Source organism: Pholcus phalangioides, unplaced genomic scaffold, assembly GCF_987345545.1.
Source record: "Pholcus phalangioides strain wild (caught in Gottingen) unplaced genomic scaffold, Ppha-v1.0 ptg000001l_1, whole genome shotgun sequence".
Lineage (NCBI taxonomy): Eukaryota > Metazoa > Arthropoda > Arachnida > Araneae > Pholcidae > Pholcus > Pholcus phalangioides.
Genome location: NW_028301594.1, coordinates 1,297,979 through 1,311,441, shown reverse-complemented (window position 1 = coordinate 1,311,441; position 13,463 = coordinate 1,297,979). Strand labels below are relative to the sequence as shown.

Sequence of the window (13,463 nt, the reverse complement as noted above, 5' to 3'; positions counted from 1 at the left end):
GCTTAATTTCTCTGAGTATAGATGGTGCCCACTGTCCATAACGGTACAGCTTGCGCATCTTGGTAAGGGCCGTATTCACCGACATGGTTTAAACTGTAGTCTCAATTTTTAGATAAGAGATCAACATAGATTTGTTGAAAACCTGAATTTAACTAATTGGTGTCGATTTCTTATCAAAAAATCACCGTGACTATAGTTTAAACCATGTCGGTGATTACCGCCCTAAGGGGATTTTTCTTCTTAGCATTCATCTGCTTCGGACACTTTCGTAAATTTTTAGGAAACATTTTCTGAATTTTAACTGGATTAGTAATTTTTCATTATCGCGGTTTATGTTTTATTTCAGTGGCGTGCCTTCTTATTAATCGATTTTACCTTGAGTATGTCTATGTATTATTAAGTAATACATAAGCTATTACTTTGCATAGTTGCAAACTTCCTTGTTAAAAGAAAATAGCTGTTGGATTGAGTTTTTTAAAAATTTGGATTTGGGGCTAGTTGTTGTTAGCGAGCTCATGTTTTTATTGTATATCGAGTGTGACCCTACTGCAACATTGATTCTAATCATCCCACTAATGTAAACATCCCAAAATGCCGTGATCGAATTTTATTCATAATCTTACGAATTTTGTGCTCCATAGATATTCATTGCGCTGTGAATTCTAAGTCAATAACCACAGGCCCGTGTAAATGACAAGTCCAAGGAAACAAAGATAAAACAGTTAATTAATCTTTAATTATTAGGCTACTATAAATAAGGGCATTAAATATACGATTTACAAATAGAAGCTAGGATAGTGCATTACATAATTTCAATTTACATGGAGAGTGATAAATGGTTCGTAAAGTCGGAAGTGTGACTTACCCCAAATCCGGTGAAGATCAACTTCACTACGGCGTAGCTGCCCATCTCACACTTATCTTGTGGACTTCCACAACCTCTCTCTATCTCACTCCCTCAGTCTCTCTCAATCTCTCTTTTAGTCTCTCCCTCTGTGTCCCTCAAACTTCATATATATATTTTTCTTTGGCTATCCGCCTACTCCTACCTATATTCCATCAACTTCATCTCATTCGCTAATTCCGATTTTCTTTCCTAAATTTTCTTTACCGAACTTCTCTTCACTTTACATTATTGGATAACATTTTCCTATGGACATGCGTTTCATTGGCTACTGCTATCCCTTTGGTTCGGTTGACGTTCCTGTGGGAACTATTCCCGGAATCCGCAAAACTCCTTTCACCTAAAACCATCTGCTCTAACCCTGGACTTTCTCACGCTTTTACATGTATACAAAATTCTGACCAGCTGCAAATATCATTGAAATATGAGCGCGGCCGCTGAATTTTATTACCATATTCTTCTTATACAACTTATACCGATTTCTTTCATAGTGTCCTGCACCCTTTATGCGATTCATTTCAGTCCCCATATTTATAGATCTGCTTATCGCTACTTTTTATACTACTTCTTCGATTCTGTATTCCTTACGTGCTACGCGCCAAATTTATAGGTTTCTTTCATGATCCATATTCTTTGGGACTCTTCTAACACCTGGATAACACCTGGCTGGTATGGCTTTGAAATACATAATTTCAAAGTCCATCCTTTCATACCATTATTCCTCGAACGATACGATTATTTAACTTTGCTAATTCCTTTACAGTATAACATTCCTCCCCCTGACGCTAAAATTTGCTTACAGCAAATTTTAAAGCTTCAATCAACTTATGAGGATATGGGGTTGTAAAGAGGACTATAGTTACTGACTGTACTACCCTATTACTTGGGCTCTGCCAAAAACTGTTGGGGTAAGTCACCACTTCTTTTACAATATATTGAAACACGAAAAATATGAATAGTTATTGAACATAAACATTGTATAAAATTTCCTATATATAATAAACATGAACTCAAGCAATGATATCAATTTCACCATCAACTTAATAAAAGATGAGGTATGGTACATGGCATAAAATCTCCTATGCATTAGAGCCACTCTATGACAGTCCAACCGCAAACACTATACTTATTCAGCTGCAAAGAGAACTTTTGGACTTTGTAGAAAATAGACAATCTCACATAAATAAAATTATCAAAAATATTTCTCCATCACCTGCATAAAATAGGATTATAGGGACATATTGACATTTTTTTTTTTTTTCATCCTCTGAAAGTCATTTGGTGAACATATCTGCATTCTCCTGAAATATATAAATATAAAATATAGCACGTGTTTGTTTCCATGAGTATAACCATATCATCGTTTACAAAATGATAACATAGTGGAACAAGTGAATACAAATAGGAAGATAGTTAACATAATGAGTAATAGGAATCGCATCCCTTGCGATATAAAAGATGCAGTAATATTTGTCCATGGTGCAAACCAATGACTCGGCGATACATGGTTCGCATAAAAGGCCAAAGTTGATAAGTTCGGGTGGAGAATTTCGAGGTTGGGATTTTCCAAACAGAAAGTTAGGGGTTGACATGTATGAATTGTCCTTCCATATAAACACAGTTTATCCGATATGCACCTGGTTTCTGCTTTGAACTGCACCACTTGTTTTTCTGGCGTAGTTCCCAAATGTAGAGTACTTGTCGCCACCGCGATGCGTTGAAAACTCACTGACACTGTCCCTTCGGCACACGAACTATAGGCGACAAAGGTCAATCGTGCTAAAGGGTTGCACGAGTAACAACCTTCTGCTGTAATTTCTTCCGTATGGAATTTCGGGCACACTGTACGCCGTTCCATCACGATGTGGTAATCTTCGAATGACAGATGCACGTTGACAGGTTTGCTGAACAACAATTCAGACATTAGCTGTTCATTTTCGTCAATATAAAAATAGTGGTAACCGATAGTGCGTGGTAATGCTGAGACTTTATTCTCGATCATTCTGTGGAGAGCCGACGTCACCATGTGACAATGTAGCACTTCTTCATAAGCGCTACACTGTATACTGTTCTCATCGAAGATGAAAGAGTTCGTTAGCGAACTGTTAGCTTGGATTTGTCCAATAGCGTTGCCTTGAGGTACTCCTGCTGGAGCTGCATGTTCGATATACGCCTCCCTTTGTTTTCCTACTCGCATTATGAGTGAATGTTGCATTAACTGGGTTGGTTGGTCGTACGCGCCAAGAATATGAATTTTAACACCTTTTGTCGTGGACATGACATGATTTGTGACCGTCGCTTGAGATGACGCGTTCATGCTCTCTGTAATTTCCAAATCATAAAAACACGAGTATCCCGTGACGGCCCGTACTTCATAAGTCCTTAAATGATCAGGGACTAGGAAGGCTCTATAAAACAAACAACCTTGGGAGTCAATGATTGTGCATGTCGAGGAACCCGAGTCCATCGCTATACATCTATTTATTCCTGGGTATTGTTTAGACTCAGTCGTTTCCGCAACAAAACTTTTAGCTGGAACACAATGCTCGCCCCATCCACACATAGTGTTTTGAGGACACGCTACTTGGGCGACGGTTTTCAGTTCGGTAGGAAACGTGAAGTATTGTCTCTGGGTATTCCAATTACACTTGACCTTGTTCAATTTTATACTTAGAGAAAATATATTATTTTTGTTTTCATCTTGGAACCACAAACACTGAGTGAATTTCAAATTCTCGAGGGTAATCGTGGCGTGTGTGGTAAGTTTACAAGTGTCTTTGTCATGCACATTTTCACATTCGGTAATCGTTGAAGTCACTATTAAATGGTTATTGCATGTGGTGTCTAGCGAGCATACTACCGATAATAAAGCAAACAGCACCAACAGGGTCACGGTTTGGTTAGGCATTCCAATCCCGTTTAAAAATTGTTGCGTTTGATCAACGGAGTGACGTAACCGGCGACCGACATGGACCCCTCCAATCATTGTTAATCTCGCTGTACCTCTAATTATGCGATAGGTGTGGTACACCACGCTGAAAACCGATTTGATAATTGTGAGAACAGTCGTCAAAGCTGTTTTGAGATATATGACCATAATAGAAGTCATTAGTATACACAATGCATACACAGTATATTGTATGGTCGGTGGCAAACATCGTAAATGTTCAAAGGCCGCTACACAGAAAAGACAGGGCAATTTCCGGCAAATGGTTCTACCATTGATGCGTAATTCTTCTCTCATCGTTAATCCGCCCTGTTCAGCCACAAATATAAATTGAAGGAGTCCCGGAAATCTGAGGAAATTCTCGGGCACCACTGCTTGCTTAACGGAATTATTGAAGTGAACAATTTCTTCTAGTCCTTCCTTCCTTACTATTAAAACACCCGATGTAGAAACTCTAACTACAGGGTCATGAAATTCGATAAATTGTCCGTTATGATTAAAAATGGCTTCTTCTTGATCTAACAAAGCGCGGCGATGGCGCTTGTGCACACTATCATGATCTACACGTTGATCACAAAAGGTTAAGGAAATTATACGCGGATCTTCAATAACATTGAATCCATCTATGTGAAAAATAGTGGATTTGCCGTGTTTGATTTTACAAAAACACGTCGCTGGGCTTTTACACGTCATTTCTTGGCAATATTCGGCCGCCCCATTGCATGGTGTGCTAGTGGAGCATCCGCATGGGAAACCGTCTCTTGTACACTCGAAAATTTTAGTAGTTCCCGGAACCGTAAGATTCTGCTTCATTACGAATTGACGGGGTTGTATTAGTTTTTGTGCTGTGCGCGGAGACCATATATAGCTTTTCCACACACGTACACAATTTTGACATCGTTTGGTCACTGCACAACTAGTCGCGGGCAAGTGCGCATGCTGTGCCTTGGATAACACGTGTGAGCATCTTTGGATGGCATCCTTCATTTCACATATCTCAACATTGTGTCTCGCCATTGCGCTGCTGCTGGTGAAAACTAGGAATATAATCTAGAAAGAGAAAAGTTGCGGTGTTTTTTTTTTTGTACTGATTCTTAGTGATTAAGGAAAGTCACCTTCCTGTATACAAACCAGATTATATTAGATATCTCTCTCCATGAATATATTAAAGTTAAAATGGCAGCAAAATGTTACCATTTACTATTTTCTTATTAATTAATAGTAATGACATTCAATAGTTTCTGAGCTAGCGAATCTGCGATTCGGTCCAGAACAGTCTTTTCGGATTCTTGGTAATCACTTGGTTGTGATATCCAAGACATGAATTTTTCAGCCATGGTTGTATCATTTTCTACATGACTGTTACCGCTATTGGACGCATTAGAATTTTCTACGGAATTACTGTCCGTCTTTTGATCAATAATATTTAACTTCTGTACTCGACCATATTCATCCCGCGGTCGAAGATTATAATGGGACTCTTCTCTTATAGTTCCGGAACTTTCCCTTTCAATGGATTCTTGCTCACCCCCCATTTCATTTTCGTCTATAAAAGGAAGGTCATCCCAAGCAATAACCCAGGTTCGAATCCTGGTCACGGCACCATTGTTAGCGAGCTCATGTTTTTATTGTATATCGAGTGTGACCCTACTGCAACATTGATTCTAATCATCCCACTAATGTAAACATCCCAAAATGCCGTGATCGAATTTTATTCATAATCTTACGAATTTTGTGCTCCATAGATATTCATTGCGCTGTGAATTCTAAGTCAATAACCACAGGCCCGTGTAAATGACAAGTCCAAGGAAACAAAGATAAAACAGTTAATTAATCTTTAATTATTAGGCTACTATAAATAAGGGCATTAAATATACGATTTACAAATAGAAGCTAGGATAGTGCATTACATAATTTCAATTTACATGGAGAGTGATAAATGGTTCGTAAAGTCGGAAGTGTGACTTACCCCAAATCCGGTGAAGATCAACTTCACTACGGCGTAGCTGCCCATCTCACACTTATCTTGTGGACTTCCACAACCTCTCTCTATCTCACTCCCTCAGTCTCTCTCAATCTCTCTTTTAGTCTCTCCCTCTGTGTCCCTCAAACTTCATATATATATTTTTCTTTGGCTATCCGCCTACTCCTACCTATATTCCATCAACTTCATCTCATTCGCTAATTCCGATTTTCTTTCCTAAATTTTCTTTACCGAACTTCTCTTCACTTTACATTATTGGATAACATTTTCCTATGGACATGCGTTTCATTGGCTACTGCTATCCCTTTGGTTCGGTTGACGTTCCTGTGGGAACTATTCCCGGAATCCGCAAAACTCCTTTCACCTAAAACCATCTGCTCTAACCCTGGACTTTCTCACGCTTTTACATGTATACAAAATTCTGACCAGCTGCAAATATCATTGAAATATGAGCGCGGCCGCTGAATTTTATTACCATATTCTTCTTATACAACTTATACCGATTTCTTTCATAGTGTCCTGCACCCTTTATGCGATTCATTTCAGTCCCCATATTTATAGATCTGCTTATCGCTACTTTTTATACTACTTCTTCGATTCTGTATTCCTTACGTGCTACGCGCCAAATTTATAGGTTTCTTTCATGATCCATATTCTTTGGGACTCTTCTAACACCTGGATAACACCTGGCTGGTATGGCTTTGAAATACATAATTTCAAAGTCCATCCTTTCATACCATTATTCCTCGAACGATACGATTATTTAACTTTGCTAATTCCTTTACAGTATAACAAGTTGTGCCAGACGAAATGGGGTTATTTGACTCATGTGTGACAACTTACCCCTAAGAGAATTAGTGTGTTAATTTGGTTTCACTTTGTTGATTTACTTCACTATGTATAAAAAATGAAAGTATAATACTATGTTATAGTGAATTCCTCAATTTTATTTCATTGTGCCTGAGAAATTGTAATTCCAGAGAATAATCTGATATATGCCCTCAGCGTTAATTTAAGGAGTGTGTCTGAGGGCTTTTTTTTCTTTGATTCTCCTTGAATTTATCTATTTAAAATATTACGATATGTATTGATAAAAATTTTCAATACTTTGGAGGCTTTTATTTCACTCTCCACTCTGTGTAGTATGGGATCCGTTGTGACCCCCCCCCCCCCATTTTCTCTTAATATGCCACTGTGCACAAGAAGTGGCAACGCTTAGCACAATAGTCAAAATCACTGTTCAAAAGCGGCCATAAGTAAAATTGAAACAAATTACAATATAATTATACGTTGTCAATATTCATAATTTGCGAGTGTAACAAGCAAGAGAAGTGGGATGTATAAAAAATATCTATATAAACCTAAGTAATCAATTATTTCAGCGTTTTTTTTCATTTTGATGGGCTGGTGCACAATGAAATAGAGTTGAAGAAGATAATCCATGCATGACAAATATCATGAAGCCTATTTAGTTCTTCCATTTTCAACGTTTTATAATGAGCGAATACCTAATTTATGTTGAGTTACAAATTGCCTCAGTATATGGGGTTGGTTGTTGGTTGTCACACTCGACAAGAATGTTTTTAAAATTTACATTTCATCCGAAGAGTGACTTTTTTGTATCCGCAAAAAACTCTAGTACACTCCGAATGTTCAAACTTGATGTAAATATATCAAACATTTGAACCGGTTTGAATGACATACCAGAAATTAATTGAAATGCAAAAAGTGTGACGACTGTCCCGGTCTCCCCTACTGTAGATCAGTGAAAAGAAAATTAGAGTCTTAGAAAAATGTTAAAATCTCAAAAAAAATCGGTGTCTATTGATGGAGAATATTGTGCCAACCGAAAATTCTGATTCATTGCTTTTCAACATCGTTTGTCACTATATTCAGCCATGTAAATAGACGCATGAACCTAATCTAACGTTCGTTGTTTTTGTTGAAAGTCTGCCTCCCCCCGACAATTATGCAAATTTAAGGTTTCAACGTAGCTCGAATAAAAGTTTGTAACTTCGTGAAAAGTTAGAGTCTACCATGAAAAAGAAAAGTTTTGTTTTCTTCCAATTTCCCAGCCGGATTTTCTGGGAAACATATTCTTGTTTGAAATTCGGATTCCTTTTTTCTCTCTTCAGTATTTTCATCGAACGGTCGGTCACAAGTATTATACTGTGTATATTTCTTCCGGTGCAAAGACTTCCTTGTGCTATTTCCTTTCGCCCCACGACGATGAGAATAGCGCTGAAAACAAATATTAGGAACAGTCTATTCGACTCTTTTTTTAGTATGAGAAACCTCACACAATCTATAGATAGCTTCCACCACCGGATATGCACCTTCCTTTTTCTTCCAAGGATTTGGTTTTCTTTTTCGAATGCCCCATACCGTAACCTAAGTCGCTAAAGGGAGCATTATGCATTGCGCACAAAAAAAAATACGAATACTTGGCATACGAGTATTATTCCTTGGTGTATGTGGGGTGTAGTATTCCTTGGCGTTATTTCTTTGACTATGTCATATTTTTGGATACTATACCTAAAGAAGAATAAATGGATAGCACTATAGCTACAGAGTTGAAGTAAAAGTATGAATGCTACGTCCTTTGTTCTCTACATATATATGTATATATGAAGAAACACAAATACAGATGCCAAAATACTCATCATTTACACTGTCCGATAATGTAATTATTATATTTTATCGCGATACAGTGGTCATTCACTTATACACCCTCCTCCTAACCAGATCATGGCCCGCCACTCTGTCTCAAGGAAGAGAATTTAGGAAGTGTTGGGAAAAGACTTGTTCGTGCTGGGAAATGTGCGCGTATGTGATGTGAACGCAACGTAAAGCTTGTTATACCGCTGACATCTCTGCCATAATTTTTTTCAAGCTATGAGTGGAGAGAAATGATTGAATAATTGTATTGTTGAACGTCTGTTGCTCTCTGTGGCGAGACATTTCGACGGGGAGATCGGCTCGCATTCGCGCCTCGAAGTCGGGAACCACAGAAAACAAACTTCAGCCGCTCACCACTGTGACAACGACTGGATTTGGACCCAGATCCTCGCGGTTTCTGCCTGTTACATGCATAGTGCTTTTGTACATGACATTTTTTCTCTCGTATTTTGTATCCCCCTGCACTGGAATAGCTTTTTTTGTTCAGCATTTGTGTCTTTTTGTAATTGTTGTATACAGTATTGTATACATATGTGTATGTCTATAGTTATTCGTGGGCCCCCTTCGAGGCCTGCTGCTTGCTGACGACGTGCGCATCCTTGTAAGCACCTGCCTAATGCAACCTCAATTTCGTGTCTTAAATGTTTCTTTTAGTTATTAGAGGATTTTCTGCAGTCCTGGTCAAACATATGGGTAAATAATACAAATGGAAATACAAACACAAACGTCACAACAGGCAATTCGGGGAAAGATGCGCATAAATAAAACGGGTGTCAAATGCAACCAAACTACAGCAACGCAATACCAGAGCTTATATACAAAAGAAAAATCATTAATACTATTTGATACACTATGCATAAAAAGATTTTGGTTGTCTCATCTAGGTATGGATAGCTTCTAGATTCATCCCACAATGCCTATCGTACTTCTTTCGAAACGTATCAATTGTGGTGTAATTCACGATCCCTGGAGTTAAGCTATTCCATTTATTCACAATCCTTTGGGTGTAAAATTCCTTGCGACACTAAATCCTGGGATTGTGCTTTATTAAACGATACTGATGTCCCTTTGTCAAAGCAGTTGATTGACGATGCATTAATCCATGATTCATTTTATCCTTTCTGTTGAAAATTTTAAAACTTCGATCATATTCCCCAGACACCTCCACTTTTACAATGCGAACATATTCAAGAAATGAAGTCTTTCTTCATAGCTCAAGCCTTGTTTGTAAACGAGAGCACGCGTAGCACTTCTGTGCACCCCATCAACCAAGTCCATGTAGCTCTGTAGGTGTGACTTCAAGAATGACTTTGAGAGAAAGCGAAGAGACCTTTTAAGAAAAAAAAACCGAGTATTCTAGTCGATATTTAGGATACCGCTGAAAAATGTTCAGAAAACCTAAGCCGCTCGTTAATGAGAATTTCCAAGTCTTAATGCATGCTAATGCATCCGGGATAGTGACACCATTCAACTCGTAAGAGAAACGTGGGTTCAAAAAAAAAAATGAATGAAACCATGCACTTGACAACGCTAAGTGCAACGTTTGCGCATGCTCCAATCCTGTTTAAGTTGGTCTGGAGCAACTCCCTGTCGCTTTGAATTTTATTGTTGGAGATGAAAGATGGGCTTAACATTAGCACGTTTCTGAACGTCAAGCATACCTATTTCTAATTGCAAAGTAACGTTGGTTAGAGACTCGATTGTGACTTGTCAATTGACAGTAGTGAATTACCATGTCGCTTCCTGCAACAGTTATATATATATATATATATATATATATATATACAAGGACCATATTTGCTTAACTGTGCGCGAGAGAGAGTCTGATTTTTTGTAGCAATTAACGGCGGAATATATTTGACTGAATATGTTTGAAAAATGTGAACTCTTAAGTTATACTGAACTATATCAGACCGGATCTAGACAAGGAAGAGCTTAGCTTAGACGATCGGCCAGACTGGAGGGGGGGGGGAAGGAAACGACAGCTTCTTCTTGCTGAAGATTCGAATTCTGAATAGCACAAGTTCTGCGGAATCACGCACTGATTACTGTCAAACAGTTCTTTAATGCTACCTTCACCCCAAAATAATTTGTAGACTATCTTAAATTTTTTATTAGTAGTCTCATCTGCAAGTGTCACGATGATTCATATCATTTTGAAAATGTTTTTGATTTTATGTACCTTATCTCCGTATGGTTATGCTATTTGTAAATTGAGAGAATGAATACAATTTTTCCGACGAGGGGCCACGTCGGAAACACCCTTCGGAACAATGCGCAAGCGACAGAGCCTGGCCGTAAACGTTAAGTAGAATGTTATACAGAATGATATGAAGTCACCGAACCATCGAAGGACTGAACTAAAGTTGTACTCTGAAGGAATAGTTTATCTCCAGAAACGTAGTATATAATTGATGAACAGGAAAGCCTGTATAGAGATATTGACGAAGATACTGTTCATAATGAAGAACACATAAGTAAAATATGACTGTGTAAATTATTCATGAAGTATCTGAAACTAAAATATATTATATATTCAAATTTTAATCACACATTTTTAGTTCTACTTCATTGAATGAGCGCAAGGAATATCCATAAGCATGTCCTTACATGAGTCAACACTTTTTCAACATTATAATTGATTGGTATGGATTTGTCAAAATTTTCATTGAAATATTCAAGAATTTAAAGAATGAACATAACGTTTGATTGTTCAGAAAAGGTGTATCTAGCTTTGATCTCTATTATGATTATGTAAATACTCTTGAATGCAGTAGCGAAACCAAAATGTAAAATACTTTCTTCATCTTTATTGACTTCAGGAGAAAATATTCATTTAGAATATTCTAAAAAAGAACTAACCAATTTTTTTTACCGTGAGTACAGCCTGAATATTCAGAAGGCTCTGGCAGGTTCACCTTCATCAAGGTTTCTTTTATAAAATGATACTTTATATTTGCTTGTGTTCAAAGAGTGCGAAATGGTGTCTCATTTCCCTAGTGTTTTTGTTTCATTCGCTTTCTTTTCCTCTAAATTTTTGCATATTCAAAGTGTACAGTAAATGTTAGTGTAAAAATTATCTTCGCACATTGATATTCTTTAAGAAAAGTACGTCTTCCGTGAAATGGTCTTCTTTTTGCTACTTTCAATATCATTTTTATACGAAAATCCAACGAGGAATTGAAAATGAAGTAATTCATTTTTTAATTTCTATATAAAGAATTCATATTAATTGCTTTCTTTTCAAAATATATTCAAATTGAAAGGACTATATTTCATAATTTTCCTATTCGTAGAAAAAAGGAACGTTTTTTTTTTCAGCTTTTCCGTATCGGTGATTCATTTAGGAAATGAAGAGATTTTAAACTTGTGACCATTATAATGAATAAACGTGATATGCGTAATATTTTACGTTGTAAACATTAGGAAATTATTCACTATATGTTATAGTATTTACTATTCATGTGCAGACACATACTTACAATGCAATGTAATTTTTCCGATACAATGCAGATTTTCTTCCAAAACAATGCGAATTTTCTTCCAATATACTGTGGATCTATATATAATGTAGATTTTCCTCCAATATAAAATATAGACTTTTTTTTATAATATAATGTAGATTTTCCTCCAATATAAAATATAGACTTTTTTTTATAATATAATGTAGATTTTCCTCCAATATAAAATATAGACTTTTTTTTATAATATAATGTAGATTTTCCTCCAATATAAAATATAGACTTTTTTTTATAATATAATGTAGATTTTCCTCCAATATAAAATATAGACTTTTTTTTATAATATAATGTAGATTTTCCTCCAATATAAAATATAGACTTTTTTTTATAATATAATGTAGATTTTCCTCCAATATAAAATATAGACTTTTTTTATAATATAATGTAGATTTTCCTCCAATATAAAATATAGACTTTTTTTTATAATATAATGTAGATTTTCCTCCAATATAAAATATAGACTTTTTTTTATAATATAATGTAGATTTTCCTCCAATATAAAATATAGACTTTTTTTTATAATATAATGTAGATTTTCCTCCAATATAAAATATAGACTTTTTTTTATAATATAATGTAGATTTTCCTCCAATATAAAATATAGACTTTTTTTTATAATATAATGTAGATTTTCCTCCAATATAAAATATAGACTTTTTTTATAATATAATGTAGATTTTCCTCCAATATAAAATATAGACTTTTTTTTATAATATAATGTAGATTTTCCTCCAATATAAAATATAGACTTTTTTTTATAATATAATGTAGATTTTCCTCCAATATAAAATATAGACTTTTTTTTATAATATAATGTAGATTTTTTCCGAATATAAATTTAGATTTTTCCAATATAATCATGGATTTTTTCCAATATAATGCAGATTTCATTTCAACGCAATGTTTATTTTCTTTCAATATAATGTAGATTTATGTACTGTTGCCTTTTTCCCATTATAATGCAGATTTGTTTCTAATGTAATGTAGATTTTCCTCGATATACCGTAGCTTTTCTCAGGGCCGTCATTTGAATTTTTTCCGGGGGGGGGGGGGCAAAGAACATGTACTCAATGTATTTATAATTTTATGTATATATATATATATATACCATTTTTAGTGTATTTGCAAAAGCTGCGGGGGGGGGGGCAACGGTTTCCCCTTACCCCTCCTTCCCCCCCAAATGACGGGCCTGGTTTTTCTTCGGATATAACGTAATTTTTTTTTTAATATGAAGTAGATTTTTACAACATCATTGAAGTTCTGAAAAGTTAGAAATTACGTTTGAACATACTTTTATATAAAAAATATATAAAATCTTATATAATTAAGCTTATAATAAATCTGAATCTCATCTAGATTTGTCTATTACCATTCTTCCAAGATCGTCTTTTATTACGCCTTAATTATGTTACTTTAGTCACCTTACTT

The 13,463-nt window shown here is 35.7% G+C and overlaps 1 protein-coding gene across 1 annotated transcript; it reads right to left on the bottom strand.

The window, feature by feature from the left end:
- Nucleotides 1-513: 513 nt before the first annotated feature.
- On the bottom strand, nt 514-6,622 carry LOC149089639 (uncharacterized). Its single transcript, XM_089232633.1, has 2 exons — nt 5,821-6,622; nt 514-4,901 (listed from the first exon to the last, which is right to left on the bottom strand). The coding sequence occupies exons 1-2, from the start codon at nt 5,863-5,865 to the stop codon at nt 2,262-2,264; spliced, it is 2,685 nt and encodes an 894-aa protein (XP_089088759.1). The 5' UTR covers nt 5,866-6,622; the 3' UTR covers nt 514-2,261.
- Nucleotides 6,623-13,463: the final 6,841 nt, after the last annotated feature.

What these genes read in the sequence shown, in the direction of transcription:
- LOC149089639 (XM_089232633.1), bottom strand. Translation starts at nt 5,865, where the DNA reads ATGGGCAGCTACGCCGTAGTGAAGTTGATCTTCACCGGATTTGGG. An exon ending in TGATCTTCACCGGATTTGGG is followed by an intron (nt 4,902 to 5,820) that starts GTAAGTCACACT and finishes TTCTCTTTCTAG; the next exon opens with ATTATATTCCTAGTTTTCAC.